The sequence below is a fragment of the Antedon bifida genome, chromosome 5, assembly GCF_963402885.1.
Source record: "Antedon bifida chromosome 5, ecAntBifi1.1, whole genome shotgun sequence".
Lineage (NCBI taxonomy): Eukaryota > Metazoa > Echinodermata > Crinoidea > Comatulida > Antedonidae > Antedon > Antedon bifida.
This window is the reverse complement of record NC_136230.1, coordinates 15,931,984-15,958,918: the sequence shown is the minus strand read 5'-3', so window position 1 is coordinate 15,958,918 and position 26,935 is coordinate 15,931,984. Positions and strand designations below refer to the sequence as shown.

Below are 26,935 nucleotides of genomic sequence, written 5' to 3'. Positions count from 1 at the left end.
TCGTGGTTCGGGAATCCTTAATATTGATTTGCTAGGTTTAGACCATTAAGGTTTGGTTTGTGAAGCCATGTATCCCATGCAACAAAACAATACGCAAGATGAGGCTGCATTTACTCTGTATCATTTATTTCTCTAAACAGGAACAAACCCTGTATAAAACAACGTCATAATTATTATTTTTCCAGCAGTGTAATATAATTCAACAATAAAAACAATCACAAGCAAGCTTACTATAATATGGTCACTTCACTAATTATCAATTAGTATTACTGTATATAACATTAGTATTACTGTATATAACATTTAACGAACTTATACCTGGATCCAATACACCAATTTCATACTACTAATCACATCAACCTGGTAAGTTATCCAATTAACTTCAACATGGTATGTGATACAACTAACTTCAACATGTATGCTATCTAATAAGACAAAGCTGTATATCAAAGAGAAATTATAAACAGTGAATTCATTGTCGTTACAAATAATGAACGATAACAACTTAACTCGGTTATGCACATGGAGTAATACTGTAAAACATTATGGTTGTATAGAAAATAATTATCTACTCACAGTATTGGCGAGAATCCACACTTAAAAGAAATACAGTATATAACATGTCTTACTCAGACAACAACTAAAACAACTTCTGCAGAACCAACGCTCACGCAGCCTATTCGATATAATCATTCACCTGATATGCAAATACGCCCGCGAATACCAGTAGTGAACAATAGCAATGCAATGCAATATATTGCGCCACCAATAATGTAGGTATAAGAAACTTCGGAAGCTTTCCGATCCATTACATTAACATCATTCTGATGTCAATTGTGGCCTAGTGGGCATTTATTTTTCTGATAACAGGCTTGATGAGTTACTTTCTGAACTTGGCCATAAATTATTATTCTGATATCGTTTAGTCTAGTATCACTGTGTATCAGTTATCAAATTGATCGGGCCTTGTTGGATGGTTCTGAATGAGGTCTTGTTTGGCAACAGGTACCAACATCTTGCATAAAACCTTCTATTTACCATATGTTGGATTCTTGTAGGTTGTTGTAGAAGATTTAAAAAGGGGATTTATATTCTGAAAGAAAGGCAAGTATGTCTAGGTAATATTTTCATTAACATATAATTAAATTTCAATTAGTATTTTCAATGCTATGTGTGCAATGCATGTTAATCACAAAAATTGACATAAATATATACTTATACTTTTAATTAAAGGTATTTACTAGTACTGTTAGATTTAACATTTTCAATTACAATACTAGGATACATCATAATCATACTAGAAATAGATATAGAGATAGATAGAGAGTTCAAATGCAAATAGAAATGTTTAAAATAAATAATGTTTTCTTGGAACATCAGCTACAGTGAACTTGGATGCTATGTAGTGGTGACTCTACATAAAAATGGTCTGGTCTTTAAAGGGAAACCATAAATAATAAATAAACATTATTAACTACAAGATAAGAAAAATAATCATTCCTTACTGCATCTGTTCGTGCATTTTCTAACTCTTTCAAAAATTTACCATATTCTCGTTTGTCATATATATATGTAGCTATCTTCCAGGCCAGCAGAAGGGCTAGACCAACTAGTAATATACCAATAATGATGCCAATAGCCAGCCATAAAGCATCTATTCCTTCTGGGCACGCTAAAAATAAAGTAAACATTCATATAAATTATTAACATGAAGTGTTGCACATGTTGAATCAAGACAAGCCGTGTTTGCTGCACTTGACTGACATTTATTTTTCTGCAAAGATTTCCTGAAAAAAGCCATTACAATTTTTTTTTTCACTCTACTTCTATCACGCATTTCACATACTTTGTACCAACTTCTAGTATAATGAAGGGCATGTCTCAAATTGAAAAAAATATGTTTAATATACAAAGAATACAGATTAAATTAAAGGATACTGATGGTACTCTTTCATAATTGTTTGAAAAAAAAGTGCAGTATGCCTTTTGATGTCCATCAAATTGTCCCTGTCAAATGAGGGGATGTATACTGTATATATGAAGGTGTGTGTGTGCGTGTGTGAAGTGTGAAGTCTACACTATCAAAATAGTTTGACAAAAAAGTTTGATGTACCCAAATACGGAAGTTTTCATCATTGTGTCCATATATGGGCACATAACATGTTTTTGTCACATAAAGTTTGAGCTTTAGACATTACTTACATGTTATTTTCTGTACCAGAATCACCTCCATTGTTCCATTCATAACAAAGTTAAAAGAGAAGAGACAACCAAGTTCATCTTTGTATGTACAAGGATCAGTTCCATTTACTGTGAAAAAAACCCTCCAACTTGGCATAAATAAATTCATAACCTCCATACTATTATTTTATATTTATATACTTTTATAATTTTAACTTTATAAAGATACCAGAAATGTCAATAAAAGGTTAAGACAATGTAGAGTACAATGATGATGCGTTTCATTAAACAAACATAAAGTCATGGTTATGTTCTATATAAAATAAAATTAAGCAATATTCATAAAATCTGAATACTTATGAGACATTGTTTTAACCAAAAGGTGTGGTTCCCATATTTATTTTATTTCAACAATATTTAACAAGGGTAGTACATCCAGCAAAAGCTGATCATAATAGGGGCCCTTAGTACAATATAATTTGACAAGACAAGTAACATAAAAATACAACACTTAAAAATAAAATTTATAAATAAAAAAATTTAAAAAATAATTAAAATCTTAAACAGAAAAAAATGATTTAAAAAACAGAAATCGCTACAAAAGCGCAACGCTAGTGAGTTTAACAATCTAATTGACAGTTCGGATAATCCATTGCGTTGACAATAACGTACACCATACGTTTTTAAGGACACTTTGCTTCAAATAGTTATTTTTTATGATGTTAATGTAATCTACATATGTTTCATTAATTGTACCAGCAATATTAGTATTATCATTTCTAAATTGAATCCAATTGCCATCAGATTATTTTATTAAAGATGCAAAAACATGAAAAATGAAGATTAATTAAATCAGACTTTGAATATGTTATTTTGTAGTTTTAATAAAGTTAATCACTTCCATAGGAAAAAAAACGAAAACACTAATAAAATGACAAAATAAATGGTTAATTTCAACCAAAATCCATTGGCTGGCAGCCAATTTACAATTTTTTACTTTAAATTACATTTTTTCAGGTAAATACATTTTTTTCGATGTAATGTTTGGTCAAAGTGAATAACTATTATGTTAAATTGAAATGGAATATTTAACAAAAATTTTTTTAAGAATTATTTTTTCAGGGGGACAATACATCTTTAACATCAATAAAAAATTTTTTATATACCATATTTTTAACCCAATATGTTGTCAGAACAACAGCCAATCAGAAAGCAGAAAATGTTGTGTTTTTTGTCGGAACACATATATTTAGTGGCTCATACAAAGTTTTGATTTGTACTGTACAATATGCGGTTTTCGTACCAATATCAAAGTGAATTCCTTGTTTTTATACCAATATCAAAGTGAATTCCTTGTTTTTGTACCAATATCAAAGTGAATTCCTTGTTTTTATACCAATATCAAAGTGAAGTCCTTGTTTTTATACCAATATCAAAGTGAATTCCTTGTTTTTATACCAATATCAGAGTGAATTCCTTGGTTTCCATACCAACATCAGAGTGATTCCTAGAAATGTATTACAAAATCATGGCTAACCCTTGTATTATATGTCTTAAAAATTGTGAAATAATTCCAAATAATAAAAACCAGAATTTTATTATTATTATTATTACTGGAATCTGTGTGGCATTTTATCAAAATACTTATCTAAAACCAGAAATGTATATATTTATTATTAAGTTTTATATTTTACTGGAATCTCTGGCATTCTCCAATTCATTACACACCTACCTAGCACAAAACATAAAGCATCCACCTGTAAAACTATGTGGAGATACAAGGTTTTTATAGAAAGCAATGCATAGTTTTCTTCATAGGGGATATATTTCAACAGTGGTTAGAGCAGTACTTTTTATTTATTTATATTTTGAAAGTAAATAAAATGTTTTGGCAAACAATGTTTCAGTCATTACTGCCAAAAGTCATGGGTTTATGTCCCACCCGAGAATTACTTCCATCAATTCCTGATTTTTTTTTTCAGTTCGCAAAAAGGAAAAACTATTCGAACAACCAATTTCCCTGAAAGGAATTTATGAACTGGAAACATCAATATGCAAGTGCTGAAAGCTTTTGATTAACACAAACAGGCCTAGCCCTATAATTCGCTAGATCAGCAATACACAACCCCATGGAAAACAGATGATGAGGACAATTTTTTAATCAATTTAATCAACGGATGAATATATAAATGAAATTAAATAAAAAATAAATATAATAAATTAGTTTATTACTTTTCAACTTTTCGACTTCTTACCAATTAAACCTTCTTCTTCCCTTATAAATAATCTTTATTTTTTACAAATTTTTTATAATTCAAGATAATAAACAGCTAGTATATAAAACTATTAGATCACAGAAGATTTCCTTTAAGTGCTTAAGAAAATCCTTATAATAATATTTTACAATGCCATAAATTATACAGTACCTGCTAAAACTCAGTATAGATTATACTGTACTTTTATAACATCATGCAAAACAGCATAGTTTTCAAAGAAAAGTTTCCTTAAAATATTTGTTCATTTTGATTTTGCTTCGACAGGAAGTGTAGTACGCAACGCATGTGTCGCGAAAGCAACATATGCATAAGGCACTCTTCCCAGAACGAACCAGAAACATATCCTAAATTGTCATATGCTTGTCCTACTATACTTTATAGTTTATCAACATTGTGAACCACCTATTACAGCGTGGCAACTCAAGAGATGGGATTGTACTAGTGTATTTTAATCTGTGTTTTATCCTTTTTAAAGTTTTTTTTTATCGGAAGAATAAAATAAAAGAAATTAAAAAGGTTTACAGAATCTTGAAGACAAATATAAAAAAATCAATGAGTTTATTACTTTGCAATTAAAATGTTTTTATGTTTTTAATTCTTCTTCCTCGACAAGTATAATTCTTTGAGGACACTCTTGGCATTTTTCCTCAGATATACCTGTACCGTAAGCTAGACATTGCACACAGTCACGATTGCGATCACATTTAGCTGGACATGTTGTTACAACCGTTAATGTAGAAAACGCCAGCTAATGTCGAAACAACCGTTAATGTAGAACAACCCACCGCTTATGTAGTAAAACCTCCAGCTTATGTAGAAACACCAACAGCTTATGTAGTAAATAAAAATCAACACCAGCTAATGTAGAAACAGTCAACAGCTTATGTAGTAACGAAAATTGCCTCCCAGCTTATGTAGTTACTATCGCCAGCTAATGTAGAAAATGTTATATATTTTACAAAAATGTCTCATTTATGTGCAAATGCATCGATCTTTACTTAGCTATCAGTCTTTCCACCTCTCGTAAGCAACCAACTTTCTAAAACGACCACACATCGTAAGCAACCATCTCTGTTAAGGGACCGCTTCTCATAATCGACCACCTCTCGTAAGGGATCACCTCCTCTCATAAGGGACCACTTCTCATAATCCACCACCTCTCGTAAGCGACCACCTCTCTTAAGGACCACACCTCTCGTAAATGACCACCTCTTTTAAGGGACCACGACCTCTTTCTCTCTATTAAAGGACCGCTTCTCATAATCGTCAGTGACGACTCTTTCAAAGGACCACCTCTCTTAACGACCCCACCTCTCGTAAGTGACGACCTCTTTTAAAGGACCACCACCTCTATTAAGGGACTGCTTCTCATAATCGACCAACTTCCATCACAATGATCTCTCGAAAGGGACCGCTTCTTATCATTGACCACTTCCGAGAGGCGGTCGATTATGATAAATGGTCCCTTAAAAGAGACGGTGGTCGTTCAATAGAGGTGGTCACTTACCAGAGGTCGTTGTGACGGGAGATAGTCGATTATGAGAAGCGGTTCTTTAATAGAGAGAAAGAGGTTGTGGTCCCTTAAAAGAGGTGGTCACTTACGAGAGGTGTGGTCGTTAAGAGAGGTGGTCGCTTACGAGAGGTGGTCGATTATGAAAAGCGGTTCCTTATGAGAGGAGGTGATCACTTACGAGAGGTGGTCTATTATAAGCAGTGGTCCCTTAATAATAGAAACGGTGGACGTTCAATAGAGGTGGTCACTTACCAGAGGTCGTTGTGACGGGAGATAGTCGATTATGAGAAGCGGTCCTTTAATAGAGAGAAAGAGGTCGTGGTCCCTTAAAAGAGGTGGTCGTTAAGAGAGGTGGTCGCTTACGAGAGGTGGAAAGACTGATAGCTAAGTAAAGATCGATGCTTGCACATGAATTATAGACATTTTTGTAAAATATATAACATTTTCTACATTAGCTGGCGATAGTAACTACATAAGCTGGGAGACAATTTTCGTTACTACATAAGCTGTTGACTGTTTCTACATTAGCTGGTGTTGATTTTTATTTACTACATAAGCTGTTGGTGTTTCTACATAAGCTGGAGGTTTTACTACATAAGCGGTGGATTGTTCTACATTAACGGTTGTTTCGACATTAGCTGGCGTTTTCTACATTAGCGGTTGTAACACATGTCTACAAACATCAGTAAATATGATTATGTTCAATTAGGGTTCTGTACATGATAGTCCTGACGTAAGTACAAAATAGGTGGAACGGATCGTCTATAGAACGATTCGGTGATGGGTGTCACATGACTTAAACTTAAGAAAGTTTTACATAGAAAATAGAAGTATATTATAATATAAATACATTTATTCATCATCAGAAAAATCATTGGAAAAAGTATGGTACTGTATATCTTATTATGGTACTGTACAATGTTAAAATGATGAAATGGGGTCTCAAGAAACCAGAAGCTTTGTATAAAAGAGATCCCAGATTTACATGAAAGAAAAAAATTAAAATTGAACTAATGGATAATAATTTATTAATATTTCTATGAATAGGGCATTTGATCAATCCTGATGATGATGATGACATCATACATTTGAATTTGAGGATGCACTAGAGATTTTAACATAAATGAACTCACAATCCTCACAAGTTGGGCCATCGTAGACCAGTGTTGCATTACACATGCAAACACCACATTCACAGTGTCCAGCGTCATTGCACTCTTTTCCAGTAGATGCTAGGCAGTTTTCAATGCTGGTTGGACAACTGCAATCAGGACCACTATAGCCTGGCTTGCATTCACACTGACCACAAACGCATGTTCCTTTTGATGGACCTATCAAAGTTAATAAATACCTATAAGCTCTGTCTACACTATCTAGTTTGACAAAAAAGGTGTAATGTGCCCAAATATTGTATTGATATGATGGGCATGTCAATTTAAGCACACAAAGTATGATAGTGTAGACAGAGCTTAGTCATAAATTATTTCTATCAAGTCCATGTTATATAGCACAGAGCATACTGTATATTATACACAAGATGCTCAAAACCATTTTTATAATAATTACTAATAATTAAATACCTCATTTGTATACTACCATTTTCATGATGTTCAAAGGCAATTTACAATAAAAAAAAAATCACAGAGAAATAATATAATAAATTTTCTACAGAGATTGATTATCTTATTGCAGTTATTGCAGTTATAACTAAACTAATTTTTTCTGTTTAACCTGGTTATGCAATGCAATAATCTAATAATCTTTTTTGGGTAATAATACAAACTGTTTATTGCAGTGACTCTCATAGCTTCTACATTTGAAACAAGACTAAAATCATATTTAAGATATTTAGTTACTGTAGTAGAAAAATGCTGATATGATCCTTAATATTGTCAGCAGAGCTTAAATTTACCAAAGTCTGTGCATGAAAAAGAAAATATAAACAAAATTGAACATACCACCACAAATGAGGTCAGCAGAATCTCTGCGACAAGAGAAGTTATCACAGTTGCAAAACTTTCCTGTGATTTTTTCTAAAGGATTCTTGAAAAAGAAAAAAATATTAATCATAACAAAAAAGCTCTATTTATAATACATTTTATATTATATTGATCGCATTCAAGAAAATATATGACCAGTATATTATCAGGAGCTGGGTTACAACATTTGGCAAAAAATTAGATGGTTGGATTATAATCTAGCTTGGCATTATAAAACACGTTAATATGGTAATAACATTTTTATTGAACTGTAATATATCTTTATTGATTGTATATATTTTTTTAAACTAACTAGTCACGACACCAGTGTCCGTGATCGTATAAACTAACTAGTCACGACACCAGTGTCTGTGATCGTATAAATTAACTGGTCACGACACCAGTGTCTGTTGATTGTATAGTGGTTGACCATTATTAGAAATAGAGAAACTTAACATGTACAATAATATATAGTTATAAATAACAAATTGACTCTTTCAGTCTCGCCTCCTCCTCTCAAACCCTATATAAGAGAGTGTCACAGTTGATAATGTTTTTATAGTTTTTTTAATTTTTATTCTATTTACCGTATACAGTAATTTAAAAGGTTTTAGACCGCTAGAGGGCGACACATTAATTAAAATTATTTAAATGAATATGCAAAGCAAGGGGTACACAGTAGAGTATGCCAGGTAGTAGGGCGTTGCCTTGATGAGAATTGGAGTTGTGCCCAGGTCTCCAGGTAGAGAGAAGTAAGAAGTTACCATAGCTGATATGATCAAGGATCAGGCTAGGAACTTGTAAGGGGCAAGCTCGAAGTGGCTGCTGAAGCAGTAAGCAACGTCCTAGTAGTATTTATTTAAGTTGTATTACTCTTGTATAATTGGTTAGGCAGTCATTAAACTATACAGTGCCTGGATTTGTGACAGGCCATATACTATGCCGATCCGAGGGACGTCGTAGCTCGTAGTTAGGTATATCGTAATTTATGTGTATATAGTATTGCTATTTTCTGTTATTTCATATGTACCAATTATTATCTAGCAAGTTGTTGGCATGATTATATTGTAGGTAGCCTCAGGAGCTGGGAAGCCATAAACTTTAGCGGTTATAGTTTGGGGGCTCCTAAGGTGAAGATCCAAGAATAAAGAAATTGGAAGCATACTGATGGTGTGTTGTGTCTTTTGTTACTGACTCGAAGTACCACGTGACAGAGAGTGACATTCTCTATTTATAGGGTTACATTATTTTTAATCTTTTGCACTTACTAATTGTTAATTATCATCAGCAACAGATTTAAAAAAACTTCTTTTTTCCTCTAATTGACCCACTATAGTATACTCACAGTACATACTGTAATAGTTGATCTACTGATATGGCCCAATAAGAAAACTATAAAATCATATTTCACCTACTTGTCGCTTGTTACACACACATTTCCCACATATGCATGACCCTTGACCTGAACAAACTAAAGATGAGTTACTTCTATTGAAATAAATAAAAATAGGATTTGACCAATATTTTTTAAACATACAAGTTTTATTGATTGGTTATTGAAAATAAGAAATCAAAATTATGATTTCTGCCCTCTATAGTTTACAGTAACAAACAATTGTAAAATACTCAACAGCAATATTTTTTTAATGTTTGTATGACGAATAAACACTAGTAAACTAGCAGTATATCATGCATTTCCAAAAAGGAATTAAGTAAAGAAGTTGAATATTAATATCAAAGATGGCACCTTAGAAAAACTTACGTTTGACATGGTAAACTATCTGCAAGTGTTTCAGTTTCGTCTGAGCCAGTGTCATCACATTCACAGACTTCTCCATACCGGCCTTCATTACACTCACAAATGCCACAGACCAGTGAACCATTACCATTGCTACATAGCTCACTGTCTGGTGTCACAGACTTGGTTCATTCACAATTTGTTATTATGACAACTTCTAGGTTCTCTTCAAATCCGAGAGGTTTAACTGAAAAACTAAACATTTTGATGAAAATTCAAGCACATCATGTATCCTGTAACTTATTAATATTAAAAGAAAGCTCTTATTTTTTCAACCACTGCATAGTCGAAATTAATCAACTTTGTATCATACCATTTATCCAGTAAATGGACATTTTTCAAATAATAATAACAACTAGAAAGCCACTCCGAGAGTGCATACCTCCGCCTACTGTAAAATTCTCCTACATAAGATTACTCCGGGAAAAATATATATACTGTATATATATTTGTGTGTGTCTTAATGCTGTTTGTGATTTAGGCTAATTTCACTACAAGCATGTGTATGCGAGTTTGGTGAATGGTTATGTAACAAGGCTTTAAATTAACAATAGCTTCAGTTGACTAACAATAGAACAGCAACACGAACATCAAACGAGTGAATTTGAAAAGAAATAGGTTTTTTAAACTACTCGCATAAAAAAAGGTGCACATTAAATCAAATTATGTTTTAAAATTACAAATCACAAATTATAACTCTTGCCTCTTGTACAAAAATGAAGTTTTTTGGACAATTAGTTCTCGAGAAAATGCAATTTCAACTTACTTTAAAAATGATTAATTTTTGGGAAAATAATATTGCCTTTTAATTTTAATTGTGCTTTTTCATTAAATGCTTCTATAATTAAACAAATAAAAAAAGAAGCTGACCAAATATTGGGTCAGTCAGGCTTGGGCAGCAGAAACATTTGTTTTAAGCATTCCAACGCATACACCAAGGTTATTGCTCCACTTGTGATTGGTAATAAACAATGTAAACATGTCTTACGAGATAGGATTTGCTGTACACTCATCAATGCTAACATCTAGTTTAAATTTAATGACATTTCCTAAGCGAATGTTACTATAGTTCTGCGAATTAGGCGTCAATGTCTCGCCATCGCAATAGGCTGAGTAGGTTACATGAATAGGAGCTGTCACCGTGTCTACAAGTTGAATCTCAGATGTAATTTTCTATAAAAACAATTATTTTAATTAATTATGATACTAATAACTAATAAAACATGTGCAATAAACAAAATGTGTGCATTAATCCTTTCGCTGCATGGTGTATAACTCCACATCTGTGTGAAAGATTTTTTTTAAAGAATGAAAGTAATTTTGAACAAGAAATAAGTTCCTTTAATTGAGGTTAAGTCTTTTTATGTAGTTAAATGTTTAATTTAAATTAAATTTACATCAAACTTTATTTCATTTCATTTATTTTTGTCTCCATAAAAGTAAATTTTATAGAAAAACATGGACAAAGAAAAGAAAACATCACGCAAAACCAGGCAGAGATAGGATTCCTAAAAAGCAAACTAAATCACTATTAGTCAGGCAGCATTTGTATTTTACTTCATATATTTAGCCAAGTTTGATTTTTCACTTTTAAGTGATCAAGGACATCACAACGAACAACTTCCAACTTGTTGTCCAAATTCTAAACGCGTTTTTCATTCGCTGGGGCGCTTTTTCAAAATGGCCGCTATGCTATCAAGTACTTATATCTCGGCAACCACTAATTGTAGAGACTTTGTTTTAATCTTAAAATGTTCTTAAGGTACATATTTCTATTTACTCTAATGGAACATTTTGACCAGAAATGACTGGAAATGCCATTTCTGACCATTTGACCTTTAACCTTCTATCATCATATCTCAGTAACTAATGGTCACACAGACTTGAAATTTGTTTCAAATTGTTCGCAGTATGCCTTTTTATATTTACTGTAATTAAATGTTTTGTTTTAAAGCAAACAGAAATGCCATATCTGACCTCTTGCCCTAATGCATGTAATATCCAAAACTGAGAGACTATAGATTTGTCTAGTATTGTTTATAACTTGTACCGGTACTTGAGGTTTTGTTGATGATATCCCTTGTTCCAAAATCAATATTTCAAATCACCAATGGAACTGTTATAATAAATAAATACATACCATAAATATTGATGATAGTCAGATTACCCTCTCCAGTCAATAAAGTTCATCGATATCGTCTACTAGCTCTACATTCGAGTCCTTTGTATTCTCACATCCATCACCACACTCATGCATCAGTACAGAGCAAGTTGTTTTTCTTACAACTACAGCGATTTGTTGAGCATGAACCATTGCAGGTACTTCGACAAATTTCTAGAAGAGCTTCTGGTGCTGGTGGATTGTTGGAACTAGTTTATAACTATTTAACTAAGGCCTCTCTGTACAACAATTATATCAGCATAGGTACATTATTATACAAGTAAATGTATATGTACTAATAATAAGTATGATTTCCCAGCAAACACTGTTTAAATCGGTTTAAAAAACACTTACCATTTAAACTCATGAAATCTAATCTGCTTGAACTTTCAGCCAATCACAGGCTAGGATTATGTATGGAGATAATGAGTGGCTTTTATTTATTTTAAAACTTTAATTTCCAAGCTTAAGTGAATGTTTTAAAGCATCAATAATTGAAAAATCAATAATGTGTTACAAATATGGATGTTCTGAGCAATCTGTCGAAAAATGTTATCTATAATAACCAACATGTTGTGGATATCACACAGGTTATGGTCAAAGGTCAGATATGGTTTTTCCGGCCATCTTGAAACAAACCTTTGCATTAAAGCAAATAGAAACATGTATTTTCTGAACAATTTGGGATAAATATCAACTCTTTCTGACCGATAGTTATTGAGATATGATAAAATCAGGTTAAAGGTCAAATGGTCAGAAATAGTATTTCCGGTCATTTTAGGGCAAAATGTTCCATTATAGTGAATAGAATTATGTACCTTATGAACATTTTAAGACTAAAACCAAGTCTCTACGATTAGTGGTTGCTAAGTACTTGATAGCATAGACGGCCATTTTGAAAAAGCGCCCCCAGCGAATGAAAAACGCGTTTAAAATTTGGACAACAAGTTGGAAGTTGTTTCTTGTGATGTCCTTGATCACTTAAAAGTGAAAAATCAAACTTTGCTAAATATATGAAGTAAAGTTAATATAGTGACAAACGCTGCCTGACTATATCTAGTAGGTCTCCTATTGCACTGATTGTATAAAAAACATTTAGAATATAATTTGTATAAACATTAAAAATGCATATAAATACTATATAAAAAAAAATAAAAATATATTGCAATATCACTAACAATTGTCAATACTTTATTCATCGTCAAGTCTGTAGAAAAAGAAGTTCTAATGGCATGTATGCCTAATTATATTTCCACTCGATAAAGGCCTATAAATAAAAAAATTGTTCCACAAACAGCATAAATGTTTGACATAATAATTGGTAAAAAAAAAACTAATGGGCAAAAATCTCAAATAAAAATAAAGTTGCTATGAAAAACTGCAAACTTACATCATAACTACTACGAACAAGTTCAATAATGTTTCTTGAATCACTAGCTAGTGTTCCCACAGATCCACCTGGGAAAAACTCATTTACAACTTCCTGTTGAAATGAAGAAATAAAAATTAAAATATACCTCATACTCTGGATGGGACATAAAGCTGCTGGCCCCTTGTACAATGCATGTTAAAGAACTTGGTACATTATTCGAAAAAGAGCAGGGTTCATCTCCCGCCATGCTGATCTGGGTAGTTGCTGCACTGCTGGCAGGTAGGTAAATCATTTTTTTCCGACCCAATTTTTGGAATGGAATAACTATTACATGACATTAAAATGGCATATCCAACCATAATTTTTCAGGTAAAAATAGATATATAAGTTGATCAAGTGGCAGATATACTGTACTAAACCCATGCACTAATAGGACTAGCATGTGGAGAATTCTAAAGAACTAACACAAGATACTAGAAATGTATTCTATCTTTATGATTCAACATATTCAAATACCTGATAAAGAGCTGGATCGTCACGCTGTTTTGATTTTGCTACTGCAAAAATTGGAATTACATTTCTTTCCTGGGCCACGCGCTTCGAATGCCTGATGACGAACCATGCAAAGAGTACGCTCTGTATGTTCTTCAACATGGGAAAAGAAAACGAGGAAGGCAGAGAACCAACTTTCTGAGATACATCCAACAGCTTTTGGGGGATGAAGAAGGCATGATTACCGCTGGTAAGCTGTCAGAGTTAGCCAAGGACCATTGTGACTGGAGAAAGCTTGTAGTCGCCTGGTCCGCAGCCGACTGATGATGATGACATTTCTTTCTAATAATTTCTCATGAAGCTGTCCTAAAGATGGAAAATCCTGAAAATAAACAAAGTAAATGTAAAATATCTATATCAATCATACTTTGAATTGACCTCTTTTTAGCATAATAGGAGAGAGGGAGTGGAATGCATAACAGGAAATTGACATGCGTTTGAGAAAGCGTGGGTTCAGATAGTGCATGCGCCATTTTGTCTTGTTTCCCCTCTGATAGAATTATGTGGATTTTTAATAGATAATACAGTCAACTCTCCCAATATCAGAAATCTTTGGGCTGGGCTAAAATGTCTCGCAATTCTGGTATTCAGAATTTGTTTTTAATGGTAAAAATTAATTTTTAATTAAAAAAAAAGTCTGGTTTTGGAAAAGTTTCCAGTTTTCAGAGAGTTCAGTTGGGAGGGTTGACCGTATTATTATTATTGTAATTTAATTAATTGTGTTTTTTATATGACTTCAATTCAATCTCATATTTGGACTATTGTCCGTATTTACATAAGTAACACAACAATGATAAATTAAATCAGAAAAGTAAATCAGAAAATTAGTTACATTTTTTACAGAATGAGTATAATATCCTTGATCATCTAAATGACATTCACCATCGTTTGGTAAGGTCAGCCCGCCAACCTAAAAGAAAAATTAAAAACATTTGGTTGCAATTTTTTTTTTCTTCCACTTATGAACTCACTCATAATGTGGTATATAATAAAAATTAATTCATAAATGGTACAAAATAGAAAAGTAGGACAAAACACAGCAGATAACCTGCACTCTCCCACATGGAAAATATTCACAGCTTTGGTCTTAATTTTGAATTTTTTTTATAATAATATTAATTATTTACAATAATTAAATTATGACTAAATATTTTAGCCAGCTACCCTTTAAATGTGTCAGCTACCCCTCAAATAATCCAGCAAACATCAAATGAGACAGCTACCCCTCAAATGGTACAGTTACCCCTCAAATGAACCAGCTACCCCTCAAATGATACAGCTACCCCTCATATGATACTACCCCTCAAATGAGCCAGCTACCCCTCAAAGGAGCCAGCTACCCCTCAAATGAGCCGGCTACCCCTCAAATAAGCCAGCTACCCCTCAAATGAGCCAGCTACCCATCAAATGATACAGTTACCCCTTGAAATGAGCCGGCTACCCCTAAAATGAGCCAGTTACCCCTCAAATGAGCCGGCTACCCCTCAAATGAGCCAGCTACCCCTCAAATGATACAGCTACCCCTCAAATGATACAGTTACCCCTCAAATGAGCCAGTTACTCCTCAAATGAGCCAGTTACTCCTCAAGGAGCCAGCTACACCTCAAATTAGCCAGTTACACCTCAAATGAGCCAGCTACCCCTCAAATGAGCCAGCTATCTCTCAAATGAGCCAGCTATCTCTCAAATGATACAGTTACCAGCTACCCCTGATATCTTATTCTTATAAATTTTTTTTCTACAAACCTTGCCATCAAGTGCGAAGTGAAATCCTGCATCATTCATATAAATAATAAAATGTCTTGAATAATTACGCCAACCTATTTGCTCCTGCAAAATCAATTACATCAAATGATCATTAAAAGTGTGGAAGGCCTTCTCTTGGTTGGGTTTCATGAAAAAAAAACATGAAAATTGAACTTAAGTCTTAATAAAAACAGACTTTAAATAGGCTAGGCCTAGGTAATTTTGTAGTTCTAATAAAGTTAATCTCTTCTCTCCGCAATACAACGAACACAGAGACAACTTGGTTACTGTTAATTTAAAATGCGTTGACAGACCTGATATGATCTTCAACGATTAACTGCAATAGTAATCAAACATACATAAGATAAAGGGGCTAGGCCTAGGCTAGACCAGAACTAGGCTAGGCCTAGCCCTAGTAGCATAATTTATAAACACAAACATAAGCATATAACGGCGTATAAATTATAAACAACAACAAATACAAACTGTAACATATAAACTCAATCAAAAAGGGGTACAGATATTTACCGTACAGTTGAATGTCCCTGATATGGACAACTACATTGCGTATTCATTAATGTTTAATAGCTTCTATATGATTGTTTTATACTGCAAATAACTAGTTTAGCCAACATCTCAACATGCTTGCATGGGCGCAGCCATATTAATTTTCCCTTGACAACCTTTTCCAATTAGAGGGCGACAAACACAAAATAATAAAGAGAGTTGGTGGCATTAAACAAAAAAAGTCTTGTTTGAAACTACAGATTGTTACGTTTTTATTAATGGTAACCGACAGAAAACGTACAAGGGAAACGTCCTTCTAAAACCTTTTTACCCGAGTCATTAACATTCCAAGAACCATCGTCTACGCTTCCTAGAGGGGGAGCGAGCGAAGCGAGCTCACCCTCTAGTGAAGAAAATGAAAATAGTTAATATGATGCTCTGATTTCATTAGACTTCTGTAAAGCTTTTGATTCAATTGAGAGAAATGTTACGATTAAGACCCTTGAAGCCTTCAACTTAGGTAAAGATTTTATTAATTGAATTTTAATTATGTAATGAACAACGGCTGGAGCTCAGAAGCTTTTGAAATGAAAAATGGTATTAGACAGGGATGCCCCCTGTCAGCCCTTCTTTTCATTTTGACTGTAGAAATCCTAGCAATATCACTTGGAGATACATTAGAAATTCGTAGATGTTACGTTCAAATATTTATATAATATGTATACTGTATATTATAAGTTTCATGTACAGTATAATGTAGTTTAACAATTATATATTATTTGCATCTTACGTTCTTATACATGATTAGTAGTACCAATTGTTGTAAAGTGTTTACATCATTACAGGAGTAACCAAATATATAATACATTTCGTTTACAAATCAATTCTATATTGAGTATCTTTTTACCTTTACGTTCTTATGATCACCAAATGCTGTCAAGTGTCCATGATGATCCACATCATTTCCATTTGAAACAGGGTGCTATCAATTTGAAACACAACAGGGTGCTATCAATTTGAAACAGGGTGCTATCAATTTGAAACAGAGGGTTATCCATTTGAAACAGGGTGCTATCAATTTGAAACAGGGTGTTATCCATTTGAAACAGGGTGCTATCCATTTGAAACAGGGTGCTATCCAATTAAAACAGACGGTGATATCCATTTGAAACAGAGTGATCCATTTGAAACAGGGTGTATCCAATTGAAACAAAGTGATCCATTTGAAACAGAGTGATATCCATTTGAAACAGAGTGCTATTCATTTGAAACAGGGTGCTATCCATTTGAAACAGGGTGCTATCCATTTGAAACAGGGAGCTATCCATTTGAAACAGGGTGCTATACATTTGAAACAGAGTGCTATCCATTTGAAACAGGGTGCTATCCATTTGAAACAGGGTGCTATACATTTGAAACAGAGTGCTATCCATTTGAAACATGGTGCTATCCATTTGAAACAGAGTGATATCCATTTGAAACAGGGTGCTATCCATTTGAAACAGGGTGCTATCCATTTTCAACAAAGTGATATCCATTTGAAACAGAGTGTTATCCATTTGAAACAGGGTGCTATCAATTTGAAACAGGGTGCTATCCATTTGAAACAGAGTGCTATCCATTTGAAACAGGGTGCTATCCATTTGAAACAGGGTGTTATCCAATTGAAACAGAGTGATCCATTTGAAACACAGAGTGCTATCCATTTGAAACAGGGTGCTATCCATTTGAAACAGAGTGCTATCTATTTGAAACAGGGTGCTATCCATTTGAAACAGGGTGCTATCCATTTGAAACAGGGAGCTATCCATTTGAAACAGGGTGCTATTCATTTAAAACAGGGTGCAATCCATTTGAAACAGGGTGCTATCCATTTGAAACAGGGTGCTATCCATTTGAAACAGAGTGTTATCCATTCGAAACAGGGTGCTATCCATTTGAAACAGGGAGCTATCCATTTGAAACAGAGTGCTATCAATTTGAAACAGGGTGCTATCCATTTAGAACAACAGGGTGCTATCCATTTGGAACAGGGTGCTATCCATTTAAAATAGAATAGGGTGCTATAATTGAAATAGGGTGCTATCCATTTGAAGAAAAACAACTGCAGTGTGTTCAAAAACCATTATCTATATTTTTAGTTTCGGCTTAAAATTTATTTAAAAAACATAGTAATTAAACATCCTAATTTAGAATTTAAAATAAAAACTTGGCTACATTTTAAATTTGCATCCCTAGACAACAATGGTCACCGTTTATTTTTTTGTTGGCCATTTTTGGAATAAATAAATACTGTAGATAATAACTTGCAAACTCTTAATTGAAACCACATGATAATGAATCTATTATATTTAAATTCAGTTTTAAATTATCATATATTTTCATTACCTTTGTTACAATTTCCTTTTTAGGCAATATTTTGACTGCTTCCCGATGGATGTTGGCAATTGACAGTCACATTGTGAATGAGGATATTAAAACTTGCTTGTCAGGCCTGCAGTTGCTATTTACATCGTACTATTGTTTCGGTATACAATTAAATAAATACCATGTGGATGCTATTGCCACAGTGGATTTTAAGTTTTTATACCGAGTACATTGACCCAACACTCAGCTGTCTCAACCAATGTAAAATAAATAGAAACATTCAAGCGCCCTCAATATTGTTAGACGGTGATATGTGCCTTAGTGTGAAGGCGTTCAACTTTCGCGACGTTTATAACTTTTATTTAGTACACTTTAAATCAATTTCGTCATAAATATTATAAAGCCATTTTTATACTATTTGTTAGAATATAACTTATACGTTTGTTAATTACCGATTGTTTTGAAATAGTAAAGTACTTTCTGCATAACTCTCAGACTTTACGAAATTATTTCCACCCCGAAGTTTTGAAAATTAACATCGATCGGCCTAGCAAATGTAAACAATGGTACTTTGAAAAAATGGTTGTCAAATTGTACAGTTTTTGTTTTCATTGGTAATTTTTGGAAAATCTAGGTATGTTTGATTATATATGCTTACATGAGACATTGAATTGTTAGGAGGTGATGGTGAATCAGTGGTGGTGCCAGGATTTGCCCGACGGCGGGGCCGAATTCCCCGAAGGGGAGACCGTACGCGCGAAACAGGGGTGGGTTTTGAAATCCTTCCTAAATACTGTACGGATTTTTTTCGACGAACTAATAATAAACTTTGATCGAAAAACACTTCAAACGAAATGAACATTTGGTAATGCAGCACCTCGATAGTACATGTGTTTAGTGTACGACTATGCTTTGGTGGTCTGTTAACCTCAGATATATACCCTACAGCCGGTTGAATAACTCAATGTAATTTAGTATACAACAATGATTGCAGTAATCGCCGTGTCTATAACACAAATCAATAAAACGCCAAATACGCCACACACTTTTTTTCGGCCGTGTACGTAGAACAAGACGTTGTTTATGTTATGCCTATGAAATAATAAAAGAACACATGTTTCTCGTTTCTTTTTATCGTTTATAGTTATACTGCATACCATTATTATATAAAACACCTATATATTACACTCCACTCTGTACAGGGGTGTAAATATACCACGCTAACGCTTGCACACGGACCAGGGCGGTAATTAACTGAAGGAAAATGATGGCATTTGCCGTGGTGTTTCATTATTAATTTGCCGTGGTGTTTCAATACTAATTTGCCGTGGTGTTTCATTTTTAAGTTGTCGTGGTATTTTGGTTAAATTGCCGCGATGTTTTATTTTTAATTTGCCGTGATGTTTTATTTTTAATTTGCCGTGGCTTTTTTCAAGTGAGTGACATTGAATTATAACGATTTTTTGTTGATTTATTAAATTTAATTGATTTATATAATTTATAATAGTAATTTAAAGATATTTATTATTATGAAAATTATTAGATTATATTGATTTTTCGTTGTTATAATTATTATTAAGTATACAATTTGTTATGACGTTAGTTCTTAATTTGTAATTGTTGGCTTGCTGGTTGTAATTTATGTAGGTCATTTATGTAGGTCATTTTAAAGTAGCCCGATAGAAATCCAACCCAGTAGTGTGTTTATGGTGAGAAACGGTAAGTCCATTATATTGTTATAGTTAAGCATATACATGGAAATAAATACACATTTGAATTGAATGTCTACAAATCAACTCAGAGCAATATGAATATGTAGGCCTAATATAATATATTAATCAATGACCAAATATTTTTATTTAAGCGTCTTGTAACATTAATGAATTCCAATGCGACAATCAAGAATGCATACATGAGGTGTTTAAGTGTGATGGGTACAATGATTGTGTAGATGGCACCGATGAACAATATTGCTCTGGTAAGACTTCATTACATTGACTATATTGGACATTACGTTTGACGACACAAAAATATATTTTGTAACTGTAAAATATAATATTATATAAAGTCAACTAAAACTTCCACATAATTTGGACACAGCGTATGTAGGCCTACTTATTTTTAATCCATTGTGCAGAATGTTGTTTATCTCCCATAAAATGTTATCATTGGCATGTGTTTAGATATTTGTGGCGAAGAAAGTTTCAGATGCGACAGCAAAGCTTGTGTTTCATTGTCATTTCGGTGTGACTTTATACGTCATTGTATAAATGGAACTGATGAAATTAATTGTTGTGTGTACAATATAAGATAAAACATTATTTCTTTTCATTATTGTGAAAAATGTAGTTTGCTTGTTACATACCCTTATACATTATTTTCATGTTTACTTTTTTTTTTAAATCCAATTTCAAATGATAAACCTAACTAAAAAAAAAAGTAACACTTAATGGTACCAGGCCTAATAATTGTAAAATGTAGAAAATCGTGAAAGTCTAGTCCTTATCTACTTTGTTTAGCGCATTTGTACACAACAGAAGCCTTACCTTAGGACAACCATATCCATCCCAATGACACAACTTTAATTAAGGGAACACTTTATTTGTTTTAACTCTACGACCAACTTCTACTAAAAGATCACTTTTTCAAAAAAAAATAATGGTATAATTTTGAACTCCCTTTGGAAACAAACTTGATAGAATAAAGGGTTATCCTGATGTTGATGTTGTCTTGTATTGTTTTCGTTTCTTTGTATTCTTTTTATGAGAATTTTGAATAAAGTAAATCAATCAATAAATAAAAAAAATATCGTATAAGTCGTACAAGTAAGTTGTTGAATTTCTGAACTTCATTCTTTTCAGTATTTAAAAATTGTAGCGCTGATGAATTTGAATGTAACAATGGAGAGTGTATACATCAAGACATGCGCTGTGACTTTGTTACACAATGCACAGATGGAACTGATGAACATTTCTGCAGTAAGTTTACAACTTGTGTTCACAATAGCAATACGGGTCATATGTGTATTCTGATATACAGTAGATATTATAATAGTTCTCGGCCCTTTTGTTTATACTGTATATACATTATTTTGATCATTTTTGTTTTTTTGCCAACTATCATTTTTATAGCTAGATGTGAATTTGGGTTTCAGTGTTACGATGGAACCTGTATTCCTCTTCGGTTAAGGTGTGATGGTACCAAGGATTGCCCTGGAAGTATCACTGAAGATGAGAAGGATTGCTGTAAGTTATAAACATAGGTTAAAGGAAGTTCCACTTGCGATTGTTAATCGTTGCTAGACGATGTACGGCGATATTAACTGACATTGCAAGATCTCATAAAAGAAAGAATAAAAAAAGAAAAGTTTATATTTTTACGATTTATTTAAAAAATGTTTATTTTCTTTTTAATTGTATTATCTATTTACTGTGATACTGTGAAGTGAATAAATGTATTAAAATTGTTTTAATAATAATTATCTTAATTCAATAAAATGTAGTATACTGGAACCAGAACCAGTGCGAGGATGATCAGATGCGCTGTAAAAACGGAAAATGTGTTTCAAAGGATTTGATGTGTGTGCATGATATTGACTCACAATTACTACCAATGGGATGTAGGGATGCAACACATCTGGACAATTGTTGTAGGCCTAATTTGTGTGTTGTTTACAAGCCTAAACACTAAAAGAAATGATCAATAATTTAAGAGTAGGCCTATGGAATGCAAAACGATTAAATAAAAGCCAAAGTAAATCACAATACAATTGAGAAACCAAAACAAACAAACTTAATTGAAATAGCATGATTAAGCAATTAAATGATATGTTTTACTTCAGCACAAATCCAATGTCCACGTGAAACTGTCAAATGTCCTGGATCATATTGCATAGCTAAGCATTTGCAATGTAACACGATTTGGGATTGCCCAAACGGAGAGGATGAAACTAATTGTGGTAAGTGACATCACGCTAGCAATTACTGCAAACAGCAACAACAGAATGGAATTATTCTAAAACGAGTTAGGTTTTGTAATTGATTATGTTGTATGTTTGTATTTTAATTCCATTTATGTTTTCCCACAAAAGAGTGAAATTTGATTTTTCCCAACAGTCTATTATTAAAAAGTAGTAGTATGTTCATTTTGTGTTGTAGAATCCTATGAATGCCCCGGTATGTTCAGGTGTCATAGTTCTAACGTATGCATTTCACCATCTCAGAAGTGCAATGGTGTTGCCGAGTGTCCACATGCCGATGATGAATTGTACTGCAGTATGTAATTTTAAATTAATTAAATTCTTCGCGTTACAAACATTGTTTTCTTTGTTTATCATGTTATTAATTGTGCTAATTATTTTCTTTGTTTAATGTTGAAATAAGTTTTAACATATTTTTGATTAGCCTACTGTCGCATTTCAACATGTACATTACACATAACGGATTTTAGCATTTTGTGACTTTTTCTATAGGCTTTGAATGTCCAACGGGGTGCGTATGTGTCGGCTTAACTGTCAAGTGCCAACGTACAGGATGGAATGTTTCAAAAGCTCAAATGCTCTCAGTATCAACAAGATACATGTAAATATACGTTATTATCTCATACCTACTATAACTATGCATTGTTCTCAGAACAGCAATACAGCAGCATTATAATTCGAATAAAATACAGTAGGCCTATTTTATCATTTTGAATCAGGGTTTCACCAATATGCATGGGTTCACTGGTCTATAATTATTTCATTAAATATAGTAAAATGTAGCAGCTGAGGAATATATTTCGAAAAAAATTATATTCAAATATTGACATTTAATTGTGTAGACCTACAATTAGTTGTACACAATCGCATTACTATTGTTAAAATTATGTTACGCATGGATGGTAGTATTTTGTGCAATTCGATGTTCAATATTGATTATATCTGTATAATACAAAATTTAAAAACGATTGTTATTTAACGTGTTATTTTTGTCTTTGTAGCTCTCTTTCACATCACATATGGAATCTTATCATGCTCGGGTCAGAAGGTCATCATCGTTATTAACAGTTGATGATGTATTGAAAATGCCTTTTACACGCTTCCAGATGTTAATTTCACTGTATGTAATAAGATTTAACAAGTGTAATAATGATTCTTAGATTATAAGGACCATTCTAAAGCTAAAATCAAGATACCAAGCAATATTAATCAATAGTATAAATTGTGAAAATAATAAAATTATTCCAAATTACTTGGATGGATAAGAAGAATACTTATCCTATATTAATAGGCTTGAAATATTCTAATATGTTGATATTATTTTTATGTTACAGTAATATATCGTGGAATGGAATTGAGTCAATAGCAACGTCCTCTTTTTCATACCAAATTAATCTAGAAACTATTAAAAAAACTATCAGCATAATTGGGATGGGATTTTAGTAAATAAAGTGCTGAAACAAACTTTTATATATTTTGCTTACCAACCCCCATCATTGCAGTCGGGTTCTTACCCATCCAATTTACAGTCTATGTATGTTTTATGTTCAATACGTTGTTAATGAATAACCACTTTCTGCTTTTTGACAAACTTAATACAGTCAGTCAGTGTTTAACTTTGGAAGAGATGGTCTAATTGTCACTTTATATCTTGAAGGGTTCTATCTGGAAACAAAATCAAACATCTACAGGCTGGATGCTTTGATGGACTTAATAAGCTAAAATCATTGTAAGATTTAAGGAAATTTAAAGTAATAAATTATAGTGTATACACAGCACAAGTACTTTTAACTAAGGATGTGGTATATAAATGTGGGTAGACTTCAGAGTAACAGAAGTGTTAGGATGAATGGTATATTGTTTCTACAGGTAATTAAAAAGTGAATGTTAGTCAAGGGAGACAATTTATCAAAGTTCCAACCACAGTAATTGACAATGTATTTCTATAGACCAACGGGTATATCTAATAGTGGAACCACAAAAATGTAGGATAGGCTAATTTTTTATTGGCAACCAATGGGAATTCAGAGTGTTTTAGTTGGTTACTAAGATGCATACTAGCACACCTCATTGTTAAATTAGCTGTTCAATAGTTGTACAAACTTTTCAATCTTCCCACCCGGCCATCCCCCGGCATCATCCAACACCTAACTTCAACACAGGCGCTACTCATATGTTACTCATGCTATTTGCTCATTTGGCTGGTATAATTCTGGGGAATTATTTTGCCCCCAAATTCCACAATTTACCTAACGGATGTCACTTACATCCTTACCGATATACTTAATAACAACAATTTGATTTACTGGCTCCTGTGACAACACACTGGACCTTAATACAGCGATGTCATATGAGTGGTAGCCCCCAAGAGGCCAAATGTAGTTTATTATTAAGCTTTAGTAGTATTTAGCATTGCTTGTACAGTATCAGTAGAAATAAATATTATGTATTGTTAAATGTATACTCTTAATAAACTGGGAAAGCATTACTTATTTGTGTTGTGTGTAAATGTATTATTAATTATTTTATTATAAAAACCATTTACTGTATGCTTAAATGGCATGTATGGCTTTGCTGTTCCTTTATTGACAATAAAACTTGACTTTTTAAATAGATTTATTGACAAAAATGGACTAGTAACAATTGGACCAAATGTTCTTAAAAATGCGCCATCGGTTGCTGTCATGTAAGTAAACACACTAACATCATGTCAATATAATTAAGGTTCCGAGATTGTATCACTTTAACACATATTTTATTTGTTATTATATAAACCACCAAAACACTGCGTACTGTGTACATACATTATTTTAATCTCTTCCTACACAACAAATTCCTATTCCTAGATCATAACATCTGTATTATAGCCAACAGTTTTATACAGTAGTTCATTAGGAATTTATTACAAAAAGGTGTTTTTTTGCATTGAATTATTACAGACATATGGAAAATAATCTTTTAGAAGATATAGACCCAGATATGTTTAATGGTTTATCATTAACTCATCTGTAAGTATATTAACCAGTTATTTACGTTGTATCGCTATACTATCAAAACCTCTCCATTTGTACGGTCTCAACACGTGTGCTTTATTGGCACATAGCACGGAGTTTTGATATTAAAATTGAGTGAATTCCTAAAATTCTTTAAAAAAAAATTACAAAATCTTTTTAAAACAACATCACGGCAATAATGGAACTGTTTTTGTTTATCATTCAATATTCTGTTGCAGGTATACTGATGACAACCAATTCTGCTGCATGGTGTCAGAAGCCACACACTGTGAACCACCTTCTGATATATTTTCGTCATGCGAAGACTTGATTAGAATATCGTTCCTCCGAGTGATGATGTGGATATTAGGTGTTAGTGCCCTTATAGGAAACGCATTCGTGGTTGTCTGGCGTGTACGAGACAACAGTTACAATAACGTGCAATCATTTCTTATAACAAACCTTGCAATATCAGATTTTGTAATGGGTGTCTACATGGTCATAATTGCCAGTGCCGATGTTTATTATCGTGGAGAATATGCCGTGTATGCTACCATATTGAGATCAAGTTTACTATGTCATTTCGCAGGTGCGTTGTCTATTACCCCTTTTACACCGCCAGTAAAAATGCGGAGTTGATCCGGAATTGTATAACCCGAGTCGTACCCGGGACGCAAAAATGCGGAAATGTAGGCCGGTGTAAACGACGTAAAAAGTTACCCGGGTCGCTGAACCACCCGGGTAAGTGATGCGGAATGTATTCAGCGTCAAGTCAACCCGGGACGGACCCGGGATGAACCCGTGTTTGCGGTGTAAAACGCTCAGCGTATCTTTACCCGTTCGTTTACTATCCTCGCTCACTATAGTATTTAATTTACATAGAATTAAGATAAGATTGATTTTGTTTATTCGCTTATTTATTAAATAAAACTTATGGTTATTTATTATTCGTTTTTATTTCAAGATATCATTCTTCACGAGTAGACTCAATTTTTGTGTGTATTGCCATAAAAAAATTGTAGGAGGTATAATGAGCAGACCGTTACTAGGGTCCCTCTTCGTGCGTGAGAGGGCGATATTTCGAATGATCTAGAACATTTACACGGGCTGGTATTTTGCAGTGTAAATACACGAAACCCGTGTCATTCCCGGGTTAATGAATCAGGTGTGAAATGGAAATTTATCCGGACACGACCCGGGTTTGTTATAAGCTCGGCGGTGTAAAAGGGGTACTATTCTCATGTTATCCGGACGTTCGCAATAAATCTAAACTTAGATCTTGTGAAATACAACCAATTGGTGAAATGCGTTTAGTTACCTATTATAAGGATTTCATTAATTTGTTTGGGAAACCTTATACTAGTATTCTACAGGATATCTAGAAGTACTGGTACAAATAAACATCTTAAACACAGGTATATCAGTGTAAGAGTTGAGTGTTCTATAACCCTTATCACCCCAATTGGTTTTACTGAGACTAGATTATCTTTTAGAACTACTTTTCACGTTTT

General features: G+C 33.1%; 2 protein-coding genes and 1 long non-coding RNA gene across 3 annotated transcripts; 2 read left to right on the top strand and 1 right to left on the bottom strand.

The window, feature by feature from the left end:
• Window positions 1-1,276: 1,276 nt before the first annotated feature.
• Window positions 1,277-15,617, bottom strand: LOC144842413 (integrin beta-1-like). Its single transcript, XM_078698865.1, has 13 exons — window positions 15,579-15,617; window positions 14,674-14,742; window positions 14,018-14,154; window positions 13,797-13,887; window positions 13,299-13,391; window positions 10,771-10,920; window positions 9,712-9,869; window positions 9,365-9,437; window positions 7,929-8,013; window positions 7,101-7,301; window positions 5,088-5,177; window positions 1,506-1,672; window positions 1,277-1,297 (listed from the first exon to the last, which is right to left on the bottom strand). The coding sequence occupies exons 1-13, from the start codon at window positions 15,615-15,617 to the stop codon at window positions 1,277-1,279; spliced, it is 1,374 nt and encodes a 457-aa protein (XP_078554991.1).
• Window positions 5,902-6,239, top strand: LOC144842592 (uncharacterized). The gene is made up of 2 exons (XR_013612137.1): window positions 5,902-5,952; window positions 6,137-6,239. It is a non-coding gene; the product is annotated as an uncharacterized LOC144842592 (long non-coding RNA).
• Window positions 15,618-24,992: 9,375 nt separating the features above from the next.
• Window positions 24,993-26,700, top strand: LOC144842408 (G-protein coupled receptor GRL101-like). Its single transcript, XM_078698863.1, has 3 exons — window positions 24,993-25,117; window positions 25,371-25,439; window positions 25,664-26,700. Exons 1-3 carry the CDS (start codon window positions 24,993-24,995, stop codon window positions 26,061-26,063), a joined length of 594 nt encoding a protein of 197 aa, XP_078554989.1. The 3' UTR covers window positions 26,064-26,700.
• The last annotated feature ends 235 nt before the right edge of the window (window positions 26,701-26,935 follow it).